Here is a 24,496-nt window from a genome sequence, read left to right as displayed (position 1 = left end):
ATTCAATTCATTCACTCCAGAACATCACACTCTCCAGACACTCATCAGTCCACACTGTTGTAGGGAGTATTTACCTCTGATGATGAAAGCCAAGATAGCATGGACTGAGCTGGCAGTGTGGGGCTGGCTGGCACAGTACAACAATCTTGTTGTTTTTGGTCGTGCTAATGCAGACTGCTAACAGAATTATCAGATATCTAGTGAACATATGTCAAACAATGTAAAAATATCAGTCTTGTAGTTTTGCCATCTGTATAGTTTAAAGGTCCTATTCTTTCTCTCCAAAGATCAAAATGCTCACTTGTGTTGTCAGTTTTCAGAGATCCAAGAAGTACTGTTTTAAAAGTCCTCTCACAGCATACACTGTTCAGTGTGCCCGTTTGCTTTATGCTGACAATAATGGTCTCCTTCCAAACTTTAAAAGCAGGACTAAAGAATTACTTCAGTGTAAGTTAGAAAACATGAAAAATCTGCATAGTGAGTGTTTTAATACATTTACTAATTGTAACACATTATTGCCACAGCTTTCTTGATGGCCAAAGCAGTGGTAACCAGAGCAGCTCCAGCTGTGCAGGGCATTCAGGTGTGATGGCCAGAGGTGATGGGATGACTGATGGCATGCAAAATATGACATCATGCCAGTGGGCAGCATTTGGCGGCAAGAGGTCAGGAGTCTAATGACTTCCTTGGGCTTTCTTACACTTTTCTAATACAGGAATCAAGGTTATGTCTTTCGCAAATGTACTGGTAGTTTATATAATTTTGAACTCCAATCACATCCTTGATAAACAAGTCTATATGGTGCTGTTCATGTATGTGGACCAGTCTGTCCTCCGCCCTAGCCCTCACATCTGTATTTGTTCTGCTCTGAATCATAGGTGGCCCAAAGCTGTCTTGATAAATAGCCACTGCAGGCAAGTATGGTGTATGCTCCCTGACACTATAGGTCACGTAACCTTGTTGTCGGGCCTAAGACTAATGCAATGTGAAGTGTCAAGTTATTATACCGAAAACTAGGGAACCCTGAGCCATCGCGCTGATAGCAAGTGGATGATACAAGCCAAGGTGAATGTAAAAAGGTCATAAAGGGAGGAGATCCCCTGCAAATGAGAGCGTATAGGTGGGAGAGATATTCAGCGCTAAGTGGCTCGTGTTGGAGGTGAAAAGGTAGACCTGGTATAGTCAATGTAAATCGTAATTGGCTGCTGAGGAGGCTGGTGCAATGCAGAACACAATGCTGACTGGCGTGTAGTCGTACAAGATGCCAGGGAAGAGTACGTGTTTGTTTACTTTCAGGAGAACTAAATAATGCAGTAATAATCCACCATGGCGTCTCCAGAGCAAATGCCTCAGCACCTGTCAAGAAATCGGCTGCACGGGTGTCTATGGAGAGAGCTGAAAACATGCTATTATTACAAAGCCAAGTAAACTCGAGTAATTGTCTGCAGATGGCGAAAACAAGCCACAGCTGTTAATACAGTGTGAAAACATAAGATATGAAATATAAATGTAGCAGCGGAGGGACCGGGAACAAACAGCATCAGACCACGAGCTAACGACTTCCCATTACACAGTGTTGTAGCCTATAGCCACGCAACGCACGATAACAACCTATGGAGCAGGCCAATGTGCGCGAAAAATGACATGGTAGTCCCAGCAATTAACACAAACAAAGCAGCTGGATGGGGAAATGAGCCAAGTTTTTCAGTGTCAAAATGGTGAAATTTGTGTGTGTGTGTGTGTGTTTCATTAGAGAGGAGAAGACTATTATTACAATTAGAGGCCTTAGTTTGAAAGAACATTTGTATTCACACATCTTATACTTGGGTGTATATGTGGTGTTATTGTAAGCAACACAACTAGAAACTAAAAAGTTGTAATTTTGTTTACTGAAAATGTATGTTCATTATCCATGAGTTTCAAAGTGATGAAAAATTTGCACCGTTACCATAGCAATAACAAATCATATACATTTTTTGGATGCGCAAAATGTTGCCAGTAAACAGACAGCTGAAATCCATAGTAACATTTAAACTTACTACAAGGGCTCATATTATGCTATTTTCTGATGTATGTTATAATGTTGTTTCCTCCACAAAACATATCGGGAGTTGTGATTTGTTTCATTCACAAGTGTTTTTCTTTCAAACAAAAAAAAATAAAATCTCCATCTTGTGATGTCATGTGGTAATACAAGAAGTGCTTCACTGTGTCTTTAAAGTTCATACATCTTCATTAGAAGCATTTGGATAATTTAAGACCTGGAATTGTCAATCTCTAATGAACTGAGGCTATGTATATGATGACGTCTGAACAGAAGATGCAAAAGTGGCGTTGCATCATCACTTTTTATTTCGCGTTTAGACAAGTGTTTTCAGGAGGAAATCTGGATGCATTTGGTGACGCAAAAGTTTGTGGAATTCGATCGGGTATGCATGCCAGGCGGCTAGGTGGTGACGCTAGGTAGTGATGTATGTGACGTAAACACATACACGACGTGAGCAGATCTGAGAAGAGTTTTGTATCTCGGGCAGCGTAAACAGAAGGGCGGAACATATTCAACTTTTCCACTTTGGAGGGTGGTTTCAGACTTTTGCGTATTTAAGCCCCAAAAACGCCATCATTGTCTAAACGAAAGGCACTTCCGATAAAATATTTTGTTGCTTTTACCCTCAAGCGTTCTTGTGTAAATAGGCCTTAAAGCTAGGGTTGGATTTATTTTTGATGAGGCATGATTCTAACATAGCTTAAAGCTCACAAAAGTAAATAGTGTGTGATATAGGACTTTGAACGTCCTGGGATAGTAGTGCAATGGTGGTTCACCCCTGGTTTGCTTTGCTGTCTGAAAAAACTTTTCTAAACTTTGCACATGCCCAAAGAATCATAACTACAGTATGTCAAAGGTTTTGTCAGAACTAGGATTGAGTTGCATTTAAATACAGCCTTCTTTCTATAGACCATCTGAAGGCTGCTCTGGCATCATTTTCTGTTATCAAGCTCTCAGTTGATTAAAAAGCCCTACCAGACCTGTTGTTTGTTATGGCAAGCCAATGTTAATGTGCTTATTTGGCTGTAAAATGCCTGGGGTATCTTTAAATTATAAAACACTATTTGCCCTTTAGAGCATTGAAAAATTGTAAATCTACTGTAAAATATTTAAGTAATGTGTAAGTAATTATTTATCAGGACTTTGGGTCATTTCACAGGTTTAATGACAATTGATGAAAATTACCTGCTTCAATGTTTTCACACATTTAACAAGAGGCCCATTTTAATCAAAGGCGAAGGAGCAACTCTATGAATTTCTACGCTGTCAACTAAATTATCCTCATCTCTCAACACTTGAACTTATTGACTCTATATAAAAGTCTACTCCATCATAAAGACACTCATAAGCCCCATAGGAAAAAAACGTGTCAATGTATAGCGATATGAAGACGCCATGTACGTGCAGCCATCTTGTTCGCGTCTATGGGTAGAAGGGAGCTGGAAAATGAGCCGGGGAAGATGTACAGAGAGGTGGGATCAAGTGTTAATTAACTGTACTGTTTTAAGCTCAAAGGCCACTGCAGGACTCATCTCTTAATAGAAGCAGTGCAGTGCGTGCTCCATTATATCCACTCTGCTCACTAAATCATGGCTCTGTACCTCACCTCCTGTCTCTGCTGCTGCCAACGCCGGCCTCAATCATTATTATGACTGCAGATTGGAACTGTAAGTCAGGCCTGTCTCAAGTTTTTTTTTTTTTTCAAATATTGCAGTTTTCACACAGACCGGAATGTTTCACAAGATGGTATTAAACCTTTCTATCTTCATGGAGACCAAAAAAGACCAAGTTGTAGGTCAGATCCCCGCTCACAGAGTCAGAATGCCTGTTTTTCTAATTGCAGTGTCTTTGAGCTATAATGAATAAATACAAGTAGAACTGTTTAATGTCATTCTGTGGAACATTCCAGGCAGAGCAATACATATCTATAGAAACAAGTAGGTGATGGACCTCCAACCAAAAAGTTATACAGTGCATCTTTAAAATAGCCTGATTCATCAGCCGGTTTCACTCGTAGAAACCTTGCAGCATTAGAATTCGGTGGGCGGGTACTTTTTTCATTTAACCAACCGCTGCTATTTGGTCGTGATGTATGGAATGCACCACTAACGGGGCTAACTGGTATATAAAGATTTTCCCAAATCCCATAGGAAGAAGGGCAATAACGTTTTTCCCCTTGGTAAAATTCACCAAACATTCTCTTTGTTCCGGCTTTAAATCCTCGATCTTGGGAATCGTTGCCAACACAAAATATATGGCTCTTCACTGATTGGCTGGTGCCTGAATTTGCACTTCCAGGGTTCTTGCAAACCATCTTGTGTATTCCAATTTCTGACCTACTCACTGGAGAGAAATGAAATTGAGCTGAGGCGCTAGGTGGTGCCAGCCTGGCTACCTTTAAAAATATATGGAAATTATTAAATAGTTATAATAAATAATATAATAATAAATAATTATTATTAAATGGAAAATATTGCCTGATTTTTGTGTGGAATAGTGTCTGTTGTGAGCAGATGTATTTCAGATGCCCTTCCTAATGACATTTAATTTTGCATTCTAAGTGCTACCCCACAATTCTATACTATACACAATACTAAGCAGCTGACTCTTAAGTGCAACGTTAAAAAAATAACAATAATAAAATAAAATAAAATAAAATGCTGACAGTTATAAGAACCATGGGATTAATACTGTCAAAAACCTTGATGAGGAATTGTTATAATTTTAACTAGGTCACTATAAATTGATTATAGGCCAGCTTATGTTACTGTTGCTTCAGTTGCTTGGAAAAATGGTAACTGCTACACGGAGAATCTTCCCTGGTGTGGTAATCTAATTAATCCAATCTATTGTATAATCCCGAGCATTTAAATGTAAAGGTTTGCTAAAACGCACATTTAGCATGATGAGTGTATTGTGAAAATGAGCCTTTGAACAAAGCTCTGCTAACAATAAATCAAACCATGAAAAAATGACTCTCCATATTGGATCCAGTGCAGCCCTACCTTAATAATATAAATGATATCTTTCTGTAATTTAATTGGCACTAGCTTGGCGCATATTGCTAATATAATTCTGCATTTCCATATTTAATGATGCATGCGTTTCATGCCATATTTTACTTAGAAAATGTCGTCTTAAATGAACCTTAGAAAAATCTCTAATAGGCATAATTCCAGCAAATGCAATTTCTTTATTTAAGGGTTCTTGGGCAAAAAGGAGAGAAGTGAATGCAGTGTAAGTGTTATTATGAGACATTTTCATAAGCAAATAAATGGATCATATTGCAATGTTAGTGCTGACCCTCAATTTATTAACTATACAACATGATTTCATTCATAAAGCCTCATAATGTAACCACTCTATTACAAGATAAATAATAGGATGAGTTTTCCTGTAAATGTAGTGTTTGGCATGGTTGGTTTATGACGTGAGGATGAAGATATGATTTCAGCAGAAAGGTGCTCCATTAGGTTGGGCACCGGTTGAATGGGCAAAGACTCTCTCAGGGGAGGCTGTCTGTGCAATGCATTAAACTCTTACAGTAACATCTCTCTCTCCATTTCCTTGTCTATCATTCTGGCATGCAAAGCAAATAATTACTCAGAACTTCCAACATAGGTGGGTCATAATCAGACATTTTCTTACACAAAATTAACTCTGAGTTATAATGAATATATAATGAGTTTAAGTCTTGTTATAATGTGGTTACCTCATCAAAAACATACCCGAAGTTGTGTTTTATTTCATTCACACATTTGAGTAATGCTGCTTTATAAAGCTGAAAATGCTTTGTTCCACTTCGTCATGTTATGTAGTCATATGGACTTTAAAAATGCAATGGAGCACTTATTGTATTACCACATGACATCACAAGGTGGAACACACACACACACACACACACACATATATATATATATAAACATGTGTCAGTGAAACAAAACAAAACCCCCATTTTTTTGTTTATCCATATTTATGCTTTAGGCCACTTACTTTGTTTTGAAAGCTCTGTGAAGTAATAAAGTTAGATTTGAAATAATGTTATGTCTTCATATATTTTTACTTATTCTGATTATTACTGTAGCGTGATCTCTTATGTAACAATGCTCCTATTAGGGCTATGTTTATGACTACTCTCCTGAGCACTTCCCCTCTTCCTCCCCTGTGAGGTTTAAGGCAGCAGAGGCAGACAGGGAGAGGGAACTGTGTGGTGAAAATGAGAATAAATGGATGTCAATTTCCATGTGGGATAGGTAACCAATGATCCGTTAATGCAGGCTCTCCACAATAGACAGACAGAATGGGGGAATTAGAGGTGCCTGACATTTCAGTTAATTGCACTAACCGTGTGAGCTCAGCACTAGGCCCAAAGCAGGTTAAGTGTTCACCTCCTGCCACTGCTCCTAGAAGAGCCTGTGCTTATCTTGGCTCTGCTTCAATATTATCATTATGGCATGTACACTGATGATGGATACACCCTGTCTATATCCCTAAGTGAATTTCAAGTGTGGGGCATAGGATTTCTTAATGGTTGTAATATGCAGTTAATTGGTTTATTGCAAGATTCTGTGTATTTTCAGTCTATTGGGATAAATAGCCAGGAACGTAATCTTGCATAGTGTTTTAAATATGTGAGATGTGTGCAACTTATGATTAGAAATTGTTATATTATTTTAAGATTTGAAAATCCTTTGTAAATGTAATTATTTGATGCACTGTGATATCAGATTACTTGCTCAAAACAAAACAAGTTGAATTTCATGAAAGAAAAGGTTTATTCATGTTGAAATGACACAAGTACCACAAGGAAGACTCTTGAGTCCAGGGCGTAGTCTGGTTAGAAAGAAACACTAAACATCTTTAATACATTAGATCACTGCCACAAATCATTTGTCATGACTTTCAGTTTCAGAATCACATACAATAGAAAAAAGAGAAAAGAACTGGGCACCCTGTTGAACAGAGCTGGAAATGTACAGTTCTGAATACTGAAACCTCTATGCATTACACTTTTTATCGTGTTTTTTAGTCTTTTTCAATGGTTTAGTAACAAGATGAGCAACATTCAAAATGTTTTCTTTGATATTTACAACAGTTTTACTGTTTTGGTGTTAATTTATCAACAACCCCTCATAAAAGCCACACACCATCATTTTTAATTCAAGCCCCACCCCTTTATCCATCTAATCTATTAATATTGTTATTCTTGTTTTTTATTTTTGTTATTTTAAGTTGCACATATGCAACAGCATTTTATTAAAAGATTAAAATATACATTAGATTACATAGAGAATGGAGAGTTTACAGTGTTAAAGATGTTGTCAAAAAGTACGTACAAAACATTGAATAAAATCAAATAAAAAGGTGACGATGGTCTGATTTTGTTTAGAGGTAGTAAGTGAGCACTCTAAGCTACAGAAATGATTAGTCTGTGTGAGCTGGAATGAGGTAAGAATGCTGTGTTCTGATTGGTGGATGTATAATTACTCTTATTCTATGTACAACTTCTCATGTGTAACTTGGGGCTGCTCCTGCATGCCTTGGAAAAATGATCAACAGAAGGGGGCATTGTAGTTTTCAATAAGCAGTACAAAAGAAATGTTTACATATGTACATAGCAAACATCAAATTATAAAATATGGAAGCGTGTCATGTTATAGTCAAGCAATCAATTACGCCTCTTTACGTAGCAGAGTTTGAATAGTGATTTCCTTGTACTAATGTATATGGCTGTAAGGCTTAATAAATCTTCAAAGTAACTACAAAGCTGCCATTGAGCTGTCAGCGCTAGCATTGTTGACTTGCCGGACAAGACTGCATTGTGCATTACAGTCAAAGAAAGAGCCGTGCTAATCTGCTAAGCATTGTAAAGGGAACTCAATTATCAAATGGAAATAAGCATTTAAATCAACAATCCAACAAATAGCCTTTTAATATGTCATAAAATGCCAATTCAAAAGCACTGCGGTCGTTATTTAAGATCAGAAGAAAATATTGGTCTGAAAAGTTTACACGTGTGCTTACCCCTCCAACAAACAACAGAGAATTAAGACTATGTCGAGACAATGCTTGGTGTGGATTTGGATGTGTGAAGAAAACAAGAGCAATGTCGTGGTGAAAGGCGTTTTGAGTGTCCTCTGTGAGTTGGTGGCCAGTTTAAGTTTAAGTCCACTGCCGGCTCCAGGATGCGTTTATGGTGAATCAATCCGAGGTATCAGAGTGCACACTTCCAGGTCCTTCTGTCGCAGAGATCACAGAAGACGGCGTTGGAGCATCCTGCCATCCCCCATTAGTCTAGGACATAGAGATTACGATCACATTCAGTGCAATATGAACCCCATGGATTTTTATGAACGCTCGGTACATGGTACAAGAGAAGAGGAGACATTGATTGTGTTAATGTGTCACTTCATGTTAAACATAGCAGGACCTGGAGCATTCTTTACAGTAGCATCAGCAAAGACAAACAAAAGTGTTTCAGCCAATGGGAGCATTTCTTGAAATGGGTGTCTAAGCAAATTCTTGCAGCATCCGACAGCTTGTCGCTCCATATTTTGCTGTCAGAGGGGCAGAGGGTGAGGTGCGGGGGAGGGGAGGGGAGTGAGGTGGGAGAGCTGAGTGGATGTGACAGGGCAGGGCCTTGCTGAGAAGCCAGTCTTAGCTGCCCTGGCATTGCCTCGCTCCAGGCGCCACCTAGCCTTTACTGGATCCTCTACGTCACTAGCACAGAACTAAAGGTTAGACTATGCAAATGCATCTATAAACCTCTTTCTGGGACAAAATACAGGCTGTGCATCTGCCTCAGCAGCTCATGTGTAGCAGTCTTTGGGGTTATGATATGTTAAAGACATGGTGTCACTGGCACTTTGACTTGTGATCACAGTGCAGTCAGAGGAGCCACTAGGCACAGGTTTACACTGCACATCCAAGTGAGAAACCTGGCGAGAAAGTACAAACCGTTTGATCTTACTGCAAGCTGACATCTCTAAAGAGCTTATAGCAATAGGGCCGAAGCACAGCTCAAAAGACACTGAACTGGATCCTGGCAAAGCATTTATTTACATAAACTTCACCAAACTATTTCATTTCTGCATTTCTTGTGACATTATTTGTGAAGTGCATTATTCACATTTGCAACATACACAGAAATGCTGGTGTTGTGATAAAATGAAGGTAAAACTGTCTGCGTCTCCTCCCAGCCGCTCCTCATCAGCTAAATTAATCTTTGCTCTGATAGCAGCAGATTATGTGCTGCTTTTGCAAAAAGGCTCCGTATCAAACCTCATCAAGGAAGATGGAATTCATGTCTGCAAAGAGCTGCGGGCCATCACATGTTCAAATTTTATCTCACAGATAACGCTCAGGCTCAACATTTCCAAACAGCTACAAATGCAACAGATACGCTACAGTTTTTCAGCTCATTCTGGGTTCAGTCATCATCAGTGTTTAAGTCACAAATTACACCAAGATGAGTTAGAGATTTAAAGGAAATATATAGTTACAGTTATACAAGTGATATACGTGTACTTACATTTAAGCCATGTGGACTATACATTGTGATCCCCCCCAGAGCATCATTGTATCCTGCCGTCTGACTGGTAACACGGTGCGGGGTATCCACCTGGAGGGGCAGAGAGAGCGGACAGTGTGGTCAGCTCAGTCTACAAGATGCTGACTGATATCAACTCTAAACATGCTAGTGACGCAACAGAGACTGACTGGTGGAGGGACAAAAAGAGGAAAGTATAAAAACAAAACAAGAATACCATTTTTGTAAAAAAATAATTGCAGACTGACATCACAAGCATGCTCACAGCCATCTGCAACTGTGGCAATGGAATAAATAATAAGTAAATATTTAACCTTATGATTAGCACAAACAGATTAACAACATAATATAGCCATAATATAACTTACAAAATGGAGGACACCAACAACAGACAATAACAAGATGTCAGAGAAAGAGGTATATAGGAAAGAAGGTAAAGGGAAATACCAAAAATACCAACCCAAGAGCTCAAGTCAAAGCCAAATATGTTTGTAAAAAAACTGGGGTCAGTGTAGAATTGCTTAAAATTGGTATTCAAAGCTATAATTTAATCTATTAGTATTTTAAATGTGCAGTATATTTAGTAAAATAGTACAATGTATAGCTCTCTATACAGGCAAGACATGGACAGCTATCTACCAGCTGCTCCTACCTGCGCCTGTACATTGGCTCCAACTTGTGCCCCTGGGTAAGAAGCCCCATTCAGACTCTGCATGCTCAAGAACATGTGCCCCGAGTGAGGGAGGCTAAAAGAACCCGAGGAACCTGGAAAGGGAAGATGTGAGTGTCTGAATATAGGAGAGGAGCTACCCACATACACACATACACACACCAAGAGTCCAGGGCAGACACAGGACAGACCCACAGAGCAAGCAAGAACAGGGCTACAGAGGGGAATGGCAGAGAGGCAACAGAAGTCCGAAGAGGAGAATACTGCTTTACAAATGGACACAAATGAATGAAAACCACAGGACACAGGGCAATGTGAGGGGTGTGGTGGGTTCTACATGAGGTTGGTTGCCTGAGCTCCCAATTGTACCACATCACAGCCTACGTCTGTACTACATGTTTGGGTGGAGGAGGGTTGGATGGGCAATGACAAATAAAGAACAAGAAGAAGCATATGAAAAGACCAGTACCAGTAAACATGTTGGTTAAAAGAGTGTTTTTGCTCTCAGCAGAGTCCAGCTGAAACTCTTCGTCTTTCATCTGGAATCCTGGGAGCAAGAGAAAGGGACCACTGCATAAGCTTACCACATCCCCACGGCACGTCACAGTCTTCAGTATTATATTACTCATTATATAGTGCAGTAAATATGCCCTTTACCTGCTTTGGTGAATGACTTAATACAGTGTGAATGTATTTAATACAGCTGCAGGTAAAATGCTCCCAGCATTATGTTCTCCTTTATTTAGCATAAGGCAGTGGCATTCAGGGGAACTACATACCATTACATTACAAATGACAGGAAGTTGACAGAAAGTCAGGGGAAAACAAATCCCATAGCATCATTCTGAATTCTAGGCTTTTTTTATTTTGCCAAAAATACACATGTTCTCGGTTCACAAGTCAGAAACGCTCTCTTTATGCATGAGTTTGCTTGGCATCAACTGTCTTATAGACAGGAGGCGCTGTGATCCCCGAGCTGGGAGCAGGCCTGTCACTCTGTGTGAGCTGCATGCGAGTCAGGTGTAGGAGCAGGTTCAGGGCTGACGTGAGAGCACACTCTTATTTGGCTGCCTTGTTTTGCTCTTGTCTATATGCAGGAGTGCCTACCAGAGTTAGGTGTGGTAGGGGAGTTGGCCTGGCTGTTCTGCACTGCAGCGGCTGCAGCATGTGCCGCATTTACAGCTGTCTTGGCGGCATACAGGTTGGCTTCTTCCTGAAACTTGCCGATATTTTTCTTGTACCGGATCCTTTTGTTGCCGAACCAGTTGGATACCTGCGTGGGAGAGAAGAGGGGGAGGAGCAGAGGGAAGTCAGACGTCAAGAAGTCACAGCAGCGTACACAGCAGTGTTATTGTTTCAAGATGTCATGTTTGGGTCCATCAAGTACCCAATTCCCAGCCCCTGCAGTAATGTCCGCCGGGTACACAAGCTAATTAAGCCGTAATCAGGAGCCACTAGTGTCTCCTCATGGCGGGGAGCGTGACATGCTCTTAGCTCTGTCTCCTGACAAACACAAAGCACCAAGGGCCTCACTGCAAACATACTGGCTTAGATCACAACTATCTCCATACATAATAAACCTGCCTCAGTGAAATGGATGCAAACCAGACATGCTGGTTATCAAAACACTAAGCACTCAGTTAGTTATAGTCACACAATTCCAAATTCCAATTTTAAACATTTCAAATGTTGATGTGCATGTTAATTATCTACAAGGTCATATTAGGTATATTCAAGTCAAACATGTGCTTAGTTAAAATAGCAAGAGAAGGGACACAAATTACAGCTGGAATGCAGTTCATAAAGTTAAAGTGTGTTTACACTAATTACATATAAAGTGCAATATATTCCAGCAGTTACAAATACTAATTTAACTGAATGTAAGCAGTAGCATGTGACATCAGTCAGATAGCTAAAAGTTGTGCACCTCTGTGTGAATGCTGGCTCTGCAATAACAGAGGAATAATAATGAGATGATGCTTGCTTTTAATGGTCCTATAAATTAGAGTGTGTTGTCGCGGTGATGCTGCCCCCCTCTCAGGCCATGCAGCCCACGGCTGGACCAGCCAAAGAGCAGCTGCCCCTAATGACGCTTTATTTAATTTCCACCCATGTGCTTAAATTTTAATATCCCCAGCAGCTCACCAATGCTGTGGCATAAAAACGGACTAGATTCGCAGGACATCAGATCATTGCTATCCTGCACGTCTCTGTGCTCTAAATCTTTAATATCTAGGCAATTAAAATTAATGACCATTCAGGCGAGGCCCACCGTTGGCAGGGTTTCCTTGACACCAATTGTTTGATGGGTTTACCTAGAGGTTAAACTAACAAGCAAGGTTTAATTGGAAGCAATGAAAGCCCTGGCCATCATCATTTTTACTTAACCTGCTTATAGTGGATTCTAAGGGCCAAAGATGATCCAATACATTTGCTCTTTTAGACAGCTTCAAGTGGCCACTAGCAACCATTTCAATGCAATATTTAATGATACACAGACACGTCAAGTCAAGCGTGCTGAAGTGTCAAGATGTGCTCTCGATTTTGAGTGAATTACTATTGCAAACGTGGGATTGATCGTCATGTACGTAGTAAATATTTTCCCATTAATCAAAGCATAAAATCACTTTGCTGTCAGCACTCTTTTGGTAGATGCCTTTATGGCTAGGATGGTAAACTTTTCGGTGTTATAAGCTCGGTCTGACTTGGCCTTTCTGAGCATCAGGACTAGTTCCTACTCTTCCACACATATTCTCTCCTGCTCACTGAACTCCAGCTTTAGTGATTCTGGAGATCAGCTAAATATTGAACAAACGCAGCCGCTGGAAGGTGTGGAGCACAACCCAATCTACTGAACTAATTCCCTTTTATCTTGTGGCAGGCCATGCATTCAATTGACTCCTGTGTGTGGAGAGAAGCAGGTCTTAGAGGCAGTGAATTACCTGACATCAGCAGCCTCAAAGGCAGCGCATGTATAATGACTGGCCTAGTGCTGCCTTTGCACAGCCTCAAAAGGGAGCTGCGCTATGTAGCCTAAAGTTAATAATTCAGACTATTTCACCTTATTTCAGCTGCACGCCAGCCAATGAAATGCAATACATGATCTTTCCATGATCGCAATACATGTGAGGTTAGAGAGCCCTGAGCCTTAACACAAATACAAAGGTGGTGCTACTGGCTGTAGAGCCATCAATTATACAAGACACATTAATAATGGATAGGGACTCAAGTCAGAGTTTCTCCAGATTGACTGGGATCTGAAATATTGAAAAGTGTCACTTAGAAAAAGTCCATACATTTTGTGAAGGTCAATTAATCTCAGGAAAAAATATGTGGGTCTTAAACATTCATACAAGAAATATGATAAAACAGACAATAAAATATAGTTAACTAAGACACACCTCTCTGAGCTGAAAACGCTGGACGTTGCTTGGATTTGAAATGATTTGTGTGAAAGTGATCCTGCTGTTTCATCAGCTATAAGCCATCTACCATCACTGGAGACTGTTATTGGCATTCCGCTCATGACGGATGGTTTTTACTTAATGAACTGCTTCTGTAATCAACAAAGCCTCACAAAACAGTTGGGTTGGGGGTGTGTGAAAAATGACTTAGCAGCGGCCGCAGTCAGGAGAGTGGTTTCTGACTCTTAAAGGCAAAACTGTGAGCGATAATACACTTACGGTGCACTCAGCATCACATCTCAGTTTAGACGGTGTTACTTAAAATGAGCCAAAGCACTAGGAATAAGTCAATAACAACGTCTGCTGTGGCTGGCCCTTGTCTAGCTCTACGCCACTAATGGGGCCTGAGATGAGTTCAAGTGCCTCTCTAATTTCTTGTATAGCCTGATACGTTCTTATGGGAATCTTGTAACATACCCCATTTAAGGTAGCACTGAGTGTAAACAGAAAAACAAAAATATATTCAAAAGACAATAACTCTGCAACAAACAAAAATGTAATAAACAATAGCTGTCAAATTGATATGACACACATACTATGGTGATAACAACAAAATCATCTCATTTTTCTGTGTCTGTGTAGCTTGAAGGTGGAATGTTACAAGAATGAATTCATTGTCAGTAATTGCAATAACATTAGCTTGGGTCCAGGGTATATGAGGGAGGGGGTTCAGTGCATTGTGAGTCTAGTACATAAAAATACAGAGATACAAAAAATGAAAACAGTGGATCAGGAGAAGTCATGACATACCTGTGATACTGTGATGGTGCTTCCCACCCCCTGAAGGCAAAAAAGAATGGGCTTTTTACAGTGACTGACTCTGCACCACTACACTCAATATACCCCCTCCCCACACAGAACACAGACACGGCAGATTATGGTATAGATTATCTCGTATATTGTGTCTCGCTATAGAAACAATTGAAAATCTAGTCAAGTATGAGCTGGGAAGGAGAGCATATGGTTACCAAGATGTGCTGCTATACTGTATGTGTGAGATTGCCTTCAGGTTAACAAAATGATAAATACACTGTTGTCCATAAAATATGAATTGAATGAAATATGATCTTGACATTTGCATGTAACTTTTCATAAAATTAAAAGTGTTAGCCAATCATAGCCTGCTACCTTTTCCTTTCCAATACAATAGTCTGCTCGATCAAATCTTGTTCGTCAGCAATGCACCAAAACCCTCCCACCATTTGAATTTTCACTGCAGCAGAACTATGAGCCACCTCAGATTCTCCTTTCTCTCCTTTCCCCAAACAAATCTTTAATGCCTTCCTTAATTGCTTTGTTGACATTTTTATTACCCCTCACCTAATTGGAATGTGTTTAAGTTTTTCTATATTAAACTGGTTTCACCTAAGTAACTGGGATATCACATTTAATCAGGAATATACCAACAATAAGATCATTCTAACTTTATGGCCAAAAGGGTATAAAGTGGGAATTCTCATATATTTTTTTAAAAGCGCAAAACTAGTATTAAATTGCTTTTTTTTTTTTTCTCTTCTAACTGAAAGAACATGGTGAAATGAGAGGGTAAAATGTCATGGGAGCTTACATAGGGGGTGGAAGCTAGTGTATAAGAAAGGACATCATAGTGTTTGATTGAGGCCAAGATGATATAGGCTTCCTCCTCTCCCTGTGGCCCTGCTCAGACTGACTGGGACCACTCTTGACTGAAGCATCATTAGCCAGTCACAATGTCAAGGTTAGCTAAGGACATCGTGTCTCCATGCTGCGACCTACAGTAACTATCCGTCTAGGCTTCCCCCCTTCACTGTTGATTGGCCCAGCGGCTACTGTTGATGATGAACACTACCCACCTGGGATACTGTGATGCTGCACTTCTTGGCCAGCTCCTCCTTAGCCTCCTCGCTCGGGTATGGGTTGCTGAGGTGCGAGTAGAAATATTCGTTCAAAATCTCCGTCGCCTGCTTGCTGAAGTTTCGTCTTTTCCGTCTGAGTGGGGGGAAAGAAGCAGGGGGAAAGAAGCAGGAGGAAAGAGGCAGGGGAAAAAAGGTAGGGCGAGCCTATTAGCAGGGACCAGCATTAACTCATCCATTTGTATCACACAAATTGCACAATCAATCTCACACATAAATGGTGAAAATAATGAGCAATGGGCACTAAGGGCTCCTCAGGAAACAGGATGTGGTGTCCAAGAGGCAACGAAACCGGACAAATAATCAGAGAAACACACTGACGCATACACAACAGAAACAAAACAAAAATACACACTGGTTAATTTGGTCTGTGCTATCTCCAGTCCAAGCGTGTAATGTGTAGAGTTTAGTGTGGTGGTTGGGTGGGCAGGGATGGAGTGGAGAGCCCGGTCGGAGTGCATCTCAGTGCATTATAGAAATCATGGCATGCACAGTTGAGCATTGTTCCTCAAGTGCCACAGCCGCAGGGATCTCCAGTGGAAACAAGCAAACTCTAACTAGATCTGGGTCTCCTCGCCTCCCAAGGGCACTACTTATCATGTTGTTGGAGCATTTGCTTATTTTGCCTTGTTTACTGCTTTTTGCACACAGGCAGTGGGCAGCAAATGTGCTTCCGCTTGGATTGTTTGGCCCCTAAAACTTGTGGCACTGTGTCTGTGTGTCTGTCCTCCGTGGAGCCGCACACTGTTAGCTATTAGAGTAATCCACCTGCTGATGACCTCCCTCCCTCCATCCATTCCACATGAGCCGCTCCCATTTCATTTGGACTTAACTGCTCTCAGGTGTGAGGCCATGACTGCCTTCAAAATGGATAATGCACGGGACATGGACATAATTAAAATCATGCATCTCTACAGAGCTCATACTGCGCACTGTGCCAGAAAAGCTGAAGGGAAAAATAAAATACTAAGTGACCTTAGCTGGCTTCATGCAGGAGTGTAAAATATTTTTAAATATAGTTCAGAAAAAAAAATTTGACTACTGCAAAATGAAAATTCTACCCCTCCCTCATTTAAGCCAGGGTCTATAAAAATTATGCATCATTTAAATAATTTCTCTAGTTATGTTCTAAAGCTGTGGCTCTCAAAATGTGGTAATGGTCAAAATGATGGATGGTAAAAGCTCATTTTTGCTGTAGTTATGGCACCATGCACTGTTGTCCCACAAAACACTTCTATTATTCACCAATGACTGTTTTATTGTTTGATTTTCTAACTTTCTGTTGGTTGAATCAACAATTTTGTGAAGCCCTGTGAGGCTACTGCTGTTGTGATTTGGGCTATTCAAAAATAAATTGAAAATCGAAAAACAAGCTCCATTGTTTAGTTAAAACCTTTTAGTTATAACTGATTAGTCATTTATTTCTGAGATTTAAGATTTAGCCAAATTTGAAAAAGATGAAAACTGGAGAACATTTTCAATAATACTTGCTGCTACAACAAAATAGTTGACCTTTTTGCACTTATAAGCGGAGTTGTATTTGTTGTTGTGACTGAGCCGCACGTACCTGGCGTCAAGGAATCTGGAGCGCAGGATCATGACGGCCTCACAGGTGCTCTGCTTCAGCTGCATCTGGATGGAGCTGAACTTCCTGTGGATGATGCCCACCATGCGCTCGATCTCTTTGGGTGAGATGGGCCGCGTGCGCGACTGTTCCCTCAGAAGGTTCATCACATGAGTTGTGAACTCGTTACACGCCTGACACAACACACACACAACCAATGAGGGACTTTAAGAAATGAGCCTGGTAACTAGAGCACTATACTCAATACTTTAACAGTAATAGTAAATTTTCTAACTTATAGATTTTTTAAATACATATCCCTTATATGTACTAATATTTGTATACATTTTAGTACCACTGTTATTAATTTGGCAAATATTTATATGTGATATTAATCAAAGGAAAACATGAAAATCAAATGTAGATAGATACTACCTACTAACCTTCAATGTTGTATTAGTAGTTTTTAATTATCTTTGGTATAAACAATAAAAACAGTCATGTTAAGAATGGTATTATATTCCTAATTCTTAACAAATTGTTTACAGCGTTAACTGTATTCTTCAAATCTACCAAAGCATTTGTCATTTATGAATACCATGCTGATCTGTTTCCTGTACGATGATGTAATAGTGAAATAATATATTTGAAAAATTGTCTATGCATACACAATATTGTACAATAGCAATTTGGCATGGCCTCAGTGCAGCACATCAAATTCCAAGAGTATTTTTGTTAGTCTGAACCAGTAGTTCATACATGATTAATTAGAATAACTCATTTACGTAGAGCACACTTTAGCTCATTACTCTGAGTAAAATTCGTTAAGTATTTACATTTAGATAATTAAAACCTGAAAACACCCTTAAGAAAGATGCATTTACTCCAGGCGAAGTGTAGTGCCCCACATCCCCACCGCCTCTGAGAGCATGAAGTAAATTAGTCTAATTTAGCTCACTGGTTTGCTGAGGCATCACTGCTACACATTCTATTTCTCCCATAATGCATCAGTGGTAAAAGGTTTAAAATGCTAAGCCTGATCATACTTTGATTCAGTACAGATGACTAAAGTGCACTCCAGATCCCTATAATCAACTACAACACAGCCAGTAATAGACATTTACTTTTAAGCCTGTAACTCAGTGCTGCTCATGCATATATGCTCTGCAATTTGATCACAAATGTAGGAAAAATAGGAAATTCTATTTTCTTTCTTCTTCTATTTTTGAGAACCACTTGTTATAAAGATTTATTCATCATATAATCACAATGTTCAAATCAATGTAGTCTTTTTATGGAAGAAATATTTTACAGTTTGGTTTAATTCATTGCAAATTCAAAAGTTAACAGTGAATATTAGTATAATAAACATCAAGTTAAGCCTTGTGTGCCCTTATTAGCTACATGACCTACTTGATTTGTCACTGGGCAGGCAGTCAAGTGGAAGTGGCAAAATTTTATGCTCCACTTGTCCCTTTAATCCTTAAATACAGGTCTGTGATGGTACATTTTTAGAGGACTTTGTTAAAGACTACTAAATATCAGCAAAGAGCAAATAAGACAATCACAGCTGTATAGCTGAAATCTAAGTTCAAGTATTCACAAGTTTTTTCCTGTGGAGTTTAGACATTATGCCCATAGTAGTCCTTGTGACATAGCTTTGTACTGTGGTTAGTACCTGTTCATATTTCTCCAGCTCTGTGTGGTAGATCTGTCTGATCTGTGTGAGTTTGGCTCTGTAGTCTGAGTGTTCAATAGAGTTATCGGCAGCTCCCCCTGACGCTGCAGCGGCCGCAGCAGCAGCAGCTGAGCCTCCTCCCTTCTCGGGGCCAGCTACACCCTCGGCCAGCAGCATGTTGTCCAGACGCATGAGCTGAGGGTCTGGAGGGTCTTCCTCTTGGGCCCCTCTGATGCTGAGACCTGGAAAGACAAAGATAAAAAACAAGAAAATAATGTTGAGGAAATATACAAACATATGCAGTGAAAACTCATGCTTTAAAGCAGCAGCCTGCCAAGGAGCTGTGTTGTTGTTCTGTTGTTTCCTGCAGGTATAGAGTGGATGCCTTCATGCTCCATGTTCCTGTCCCCATGTCTTTGCCTGTTCTCTTTTATTTACACTGCGCTGCACACTGTGTGTACGGGGAAGCTGACATGACAGCAACATCCATAAACTGACAAATGCTCAATGGTGAAGTGGCACTTCCACTCTGTGAAAGGATGCTAAACAGAAAAGTATACCTCCAGTAAGAGTCCCCAGGTTGACACAATGGTTACAAGAGACTTTATAAAACTATAGCTTTTCTGATTTGAATTTAAAAATAATTTAAAATAAAATATAATGCAAAAAATAAAATATACAGTTTCAATTATGTTTCGAGATCCAATTGTGTAAATATTCAACAAATACTTGCAAACTTTATTTTTTTCCTTGTGTACTTTAGTCTCTTGTGAGTGTATCTCGGCTGCCCTTCTGCCTCAGTGGTCTTTGAGCGATCATCAAATAGCCCACATGCACACCTGGACGCATTGGCACTGTAAGCACAGGCCAGCCTTTCACCAGAGAAAACAAACCAGCACACACTGTGGTCAGATTCACCAAAACACGCCAGAGCAATGAAGTCTAATAAGTGGATGAAAGTGCGGCTCAATGGGCAGTAAATACAGAGTGGCTACTCGAACGTTATGATTACCAGACTTGTTTCAATTCAATAATCCCTCTCGCAGTTCACAGATTTTCAACAGCTCATTACAGCTTCATTAAGATATGGGCAGCCTCTGGATTCTAAATAAGAAGATTAGTGGCTCTATTGTGTCAGCCAGTGGGCATGCAATCAGAGAGGGCCTTTTACCAGGCTCTGACCTGCTTCACTCCATCAGCAGTAAACACTCTTGTTCACATGTGACTACTTCACACTGTGATGTTTTCATGTCTGTTGGCTCTTTGTTCAAGCCACAGGAGCACAGAAAAAACAAATTTGCCTGTATTTATGGATGGGCTGGCTTTGAGTCTTTTAGGTGTAATGGTGTGAGAGGAGTGGATGAATGTGGCTATTTGTGTTGGAGACATTGAGATGCTGGACAAGGCTCCATCAGGCTGCACACAGCCAAGCCATCCATGTGGACAATATGCCACTGCTCCACTAACCCTCATCTGCAGCAACACCACCCAGAGCTCCCATTCTGGCCGGCCTCCACCATTTCCATTCCAGTTTGTGTGGGGAAAACAGCCCATGATTCAAAGCGCTGACCGACCAGATGCCCGGCTACATATCTCTACATGCTCTAATAGCTGGTGCTTTGTCTGCCACTACACTTCATATTTTCCTAATTCACTATTTACTCCTACTCGGCTCAGCGGGCCGCTCTGTCGCCGTGCTGTGGGTGGCGGTAACTATGTAGGCACGTTTTTCATGTCAGGTATATTAAATATAACTCTGGGATGCAGCCTACATTTCCACACCAAACCCAGTTGTCACTTTCACTCCACTCACTCTATATCCGGGGGAACTGCAGCAGAGGGAATTTACAGGGCTTTTCAGCTAAATGGGCATAAATCACTGGTTTCATTCAAACTAAATAATCACAGGCCATAAAGAGCTACTTGTCTCTTACCATATATTACCACCAAACTCCTGTGTGCAATAATGCGGGCCATTCACAGCAAAGGAAAACAGAGAGGGGCATTAGAAAGTGACATGTAATCCTGTTAGTCCACTGACATGTGGAGTGGCCGTGACATTTTTATCATACGTGTCCATTTCTATTTGGGAAATCAGCGGGATAAAAATGATTACTGGGCTGCCCCGAGAAGCAGCAGCCCGGCAGGAGTCCACCAGGGCATATTTGTGCCTCCACTGCTCTGGATGGCCATTCATAACACATGTGTAAGGAAGGAAGATGACACTAAAATAAATATAAAGACAATATAAACCATTTCTAAAAAACTGTAAATAATTTATAGCCTACAGTGGTAGTCCAAAGTTTTTCGATGTGAGTCACCATGGAAAAGATGTGGCTTTGCAGATACCACCTTTGATATCTCAAAATGAGTGAAACAACAGAGAGTTGAGGTCTAAAACAGGTCCAAAACTCGCCTCTAAAACAACTATTTATTATAACTTGAAGCAGGGTAAAAACTGACATCGGAAATCTCTTTTGAATGTGTTCTCAGTTAATCTTAACCTAACCTGGGTTTGTTAATGAACATAACATGTAAATGTATGTGAGATTTTAGCCACATGTCCATCTCCTAAACTATGGGACAGGTCTAAACTAGGACTTAACATTGTCTTAACAGACTCCTGAGTTCAAAATCAGCTTTGTGTACCACTAGTGGTCCCTGCCCATAGTTGAACAGCCACTGCCCTAAAGGATTTTAAAGCAATGCCTCTCAGTCGGCAATACCTTTGTCTGAGAAGCTGAAGATTTGCTGTCTAAGCTCCGCATCAACCTCCATAAAATAGGCTTGTGCGCCAGATAATATCTTTAATTTGCTGTGCGCTTGACAAATCTGTATAGTAACTTGCAGAAGTCAGCCTGTATTCTAGTTCGTCGCAATGCTGCTTGCCTTCTCAAATCTTTATCTTGTTTTTGTGTCTGATGATACACGCATTAAAACAAGTCTGGGAACCCAAGTTAGTGCTAAGCTACCTCGACAGTCAAAAGAGGAATTAATCTGTGCAGTGCAGCAGTTGTGTCACCTTGGCAAAGCCTCAAGCAGTAGAACAAAATGGTGAAAATCCATACAGGTTTAGTTATTTTATACAACTGAGTATGTTGGCTCACTTAATTATCAGACCACATAATGAAAAATGTGAACTCATAATATTAATCTGCTTCATTTGTCATTGGAAAATACAGGAGGTCTATGGGAAAAGCCACTTCGCTCATTTGTCCTGTACTGCTGTGACAAACAGCGATCCATCCATCCCTATCAGTCAGAGGCGGCCCTCCTTTTCATTTTTTACCACTTTAATATCTGATCAAACAAAGTAACAAATTTGACAGAAAAACACATTCTTCATACAAGAATCTCTCAGTTTTTGTACTATGGGTTACTGAATACTAGCCTTTTCCCCCATGGTACCTCAAAATAAGCAACTGAACTTCATAGCAACAACATTTAAAGCATCATTCCACATAAGAACACAGTTTAGTGTTATTATTTGTACCTTATCTTATGATTTCCAGTTTAGTGTCTCATACATCACTGGCTGCTTAACGCTTTGACAATGATGGTGGTGCTGTCTTGGGCTACCCCCCCTTCTTCCCCTCTCTTCCTCCCACCTCCTCTTTCCCCCTGTGTCCTGTATTCGGTGGGCTTAGCTGACCTCTGGCCCAGCGCTTGTTTACTCTCATCACTGAAGTGTGAGCAGGAGAGTTATAAAGCCAGAGTCCTGCTAGGTTAATGTGGATGGCTCAACAAAGAAGCGGTGACTATAGGTTTCTGTCTATCATACTATTCCTCTGCACTGTCCAAGCCTGACTGAGAGACACACTTGAGAGCAGCTGTGTGTAGATAAGAATATGTCAGTTAGATCAGTTATAGAAGGTAATAAGCATTAACACTATTTATGCTGGAACCACGCTTCAATTGAAAGGGTGTCACTGGTGGGCAAAAGGGATTGTAATACACAAAGTTATGACAGACCTACACTGACAAATTGCAAGCTTGAGTTGATGCACAAATTATTGATCGTAAAAAGGTGCTAATCTATAGAAAAACACAAACATATGAAGGTATGAAACATGGTTTTTAACACAGTTGAGGTCCTTTATAATGTTCCAGTATTCTTTTCATTTACTGAAGCATCACTGATTACACACAGGCCTCAGTCTGAGGGGCTTGTGGCAGTCATGCTTTACCTCGCGCTCCATAAACTTGTGCAGGGTCCATTATTGCTGTCTATGAGCCTCAGAGGCAGTGCTGAACTAAACGCACCTCCCTCCTGTGCTTAAATGTTTACACTTTTCCAAATGGTCCGGTTCATTACAAATAACCCTGACCTCCCGCTTCCTCTGCAGCCAGTCCCTCAAGTGAACGAGCTCCAGCCACATATTGACACAGTCCATCTAATTGCATTGATCCACAAAGGTCTCCCAAAGCTAACTAATCGAAACTGAATTTATTTTCTGTCAATATTTGCAAAGGTCATCTCTCTTAAAGCCATGCAATAGACATTTGGGAAGAGGAAGAGGTGGAGGTGGAGTGTGGCATTGCGCCTGTTACCGAGGCTGATCCAAGGTGAGTTTGAACCAGAGCTTGGCACTCAGAAACCAAAGCCCCTAATCCAGCGTGTTATTAAAAGCACTGGCAGAGTAGCACACTGGAGACTACAGAGGGCTCAGAGTATCCATTTCACAAAGAGGCCAGTGTCACCAGCACACTTCTTTGACTTCACATCATCTCCTTTGTCATGGCGCTTGGATCACTGACTCTGCTCCACGGCGCTGGGAGCTGGATCAAATTACCATTGAAAATCTTTTGTTCTGACAAATGAAACATAAGGATCCTCTTTCACTGATGGTCTTAAAGTCTTTTTTAGACTTGGCCTACATCCACGTTGGCAGAAAGAATCAGAGACTTTGCCCGCAGGCTCGCACACACTCTCTCGCATGTACAGTAATTAACATGCCATTAACACATTAATACACATTAACTATTCCCAATGTTAATGGCAGAGTAATTACCATACCTGATAGCGCGCTGTGGGGAGGCGCAGCACATTTGCCACTTTTTGTTTGGCTCTTTGTTGAGTGAGAACAGTGTGTGAGACTTCAGAACTAAGTTTTCTAGTCATATGCAACAACTGAGAGAGGAATAATCAGCTCCTGATATCACATTTAAATTGACCTCTTGAATTTTCTGTAGTTCAATTCCACCTATGATAAGAGGGTATACTGTTGTTGTGTCCTTGAACAAGAATCATCAACATTTCCAACTTAATTTTCTTAAGTAGCTGAGCATAATTAAAAAGAGAAACTGTATTATTAGGAATTACGCTATTGTGAGTAACTAGCAATGGTTTCAGGCTAAGGCCACCAAAGAAATCATGACATATAATTGATTCTACCATTGATCTATTTTATTTAGCTATTTTAAATCAAATAAAAATAATAATAATAAATACAAATAAAACTGTCAAAATTGATTTCCTTAAAATGATACTTTCAATCATTGCCATTTAAAACAAAAAAATGTTTTCTTCTTCTAAAGTCCAAACTAGAAAACCACATACTTTTACTATGTGGATTCTTGACTAAAATGACACAAACTGGGGATGATTAAACCTCGATCTTGATTCAGTTTG

General features: G+C 40.3%; 1 protein-coding gene across 2 annotated transcripts in view; it reads right to left on the bottom strand.

Annotated features, from left to right (window-relative positions):
- Positions 1–6,878: 6,878 nt before the first annotated feature.
- The window catches only part of pbx3b (pre-B-cell leukemia homeobox 3b), a 58,717-nt gene continuing 41,099 nt past the window's right edge, over positions 6,879–24,496 (bottom strand). Inside the window, exons 3-11 of one of the 2 annotated variants that reach the window (XM_055161595.1) lie at positions 18,865–19,106; positions 17,190–17,380; positions 15,563–15,698; positions 14,481–14,510; positions 11,374–11,539; positions 10,736–10,813; positions 10,249–10,361; positions 9,579–9,668; positions 6,879–8,341 (exon numbers count right to left, since the gene is read on the bottom strand). In XM_055161595.1, the coding sequence (XP_055017570.1) occupies positions 8,249–8,341; positions 9,579–9,668; positions 10,249–10,361; positions 10,736–10,813; positions 11,374–11,539; positions 14,481–14,510; positions 15,563–15,698; positions 17,190–17,380; positions 18,865–19,106 (1,139 nt within the window). In that variant the 3' untranslated portion in view covers positions 6,879–8,248. The remainder of the gene's footprint in view (positions 8,342–9,578; positions 9,669–10,248; positions 10,362–10,735; positions 10,814–11,373; positions 11,540–14,480; positions 14,511–15,562; positions 15,699–17,189; positions 17,381–18,864; positions 19,107–24,496) is intronic. The other variant, XM_055161596.1, reaches the window with a different exon arrangement.

The sequence above is a fragment of the Boleophthalmus pectinirostris genome, unplaced genomic scaffold, assembly GCF_026225935.1.
Source record: "Boleophthalmus pectinirostris isolate CB_2022bp ecotype Guang Dong unplaced genomic scaffold, ASM2622593v1 HiC_scaffold_4, whole genome shotgun sequence".
Classification (NCBI taxonomy): Eukaryota; Metazoa; Chordata; class Actinopteri; order Gobiiformes; family Gobiidae; genus Boleophthalmus; species Boleophthalmus pectinirostris.
This window is presented reverse-complemented; position numbering and strand designations above follow the sequence as displayed.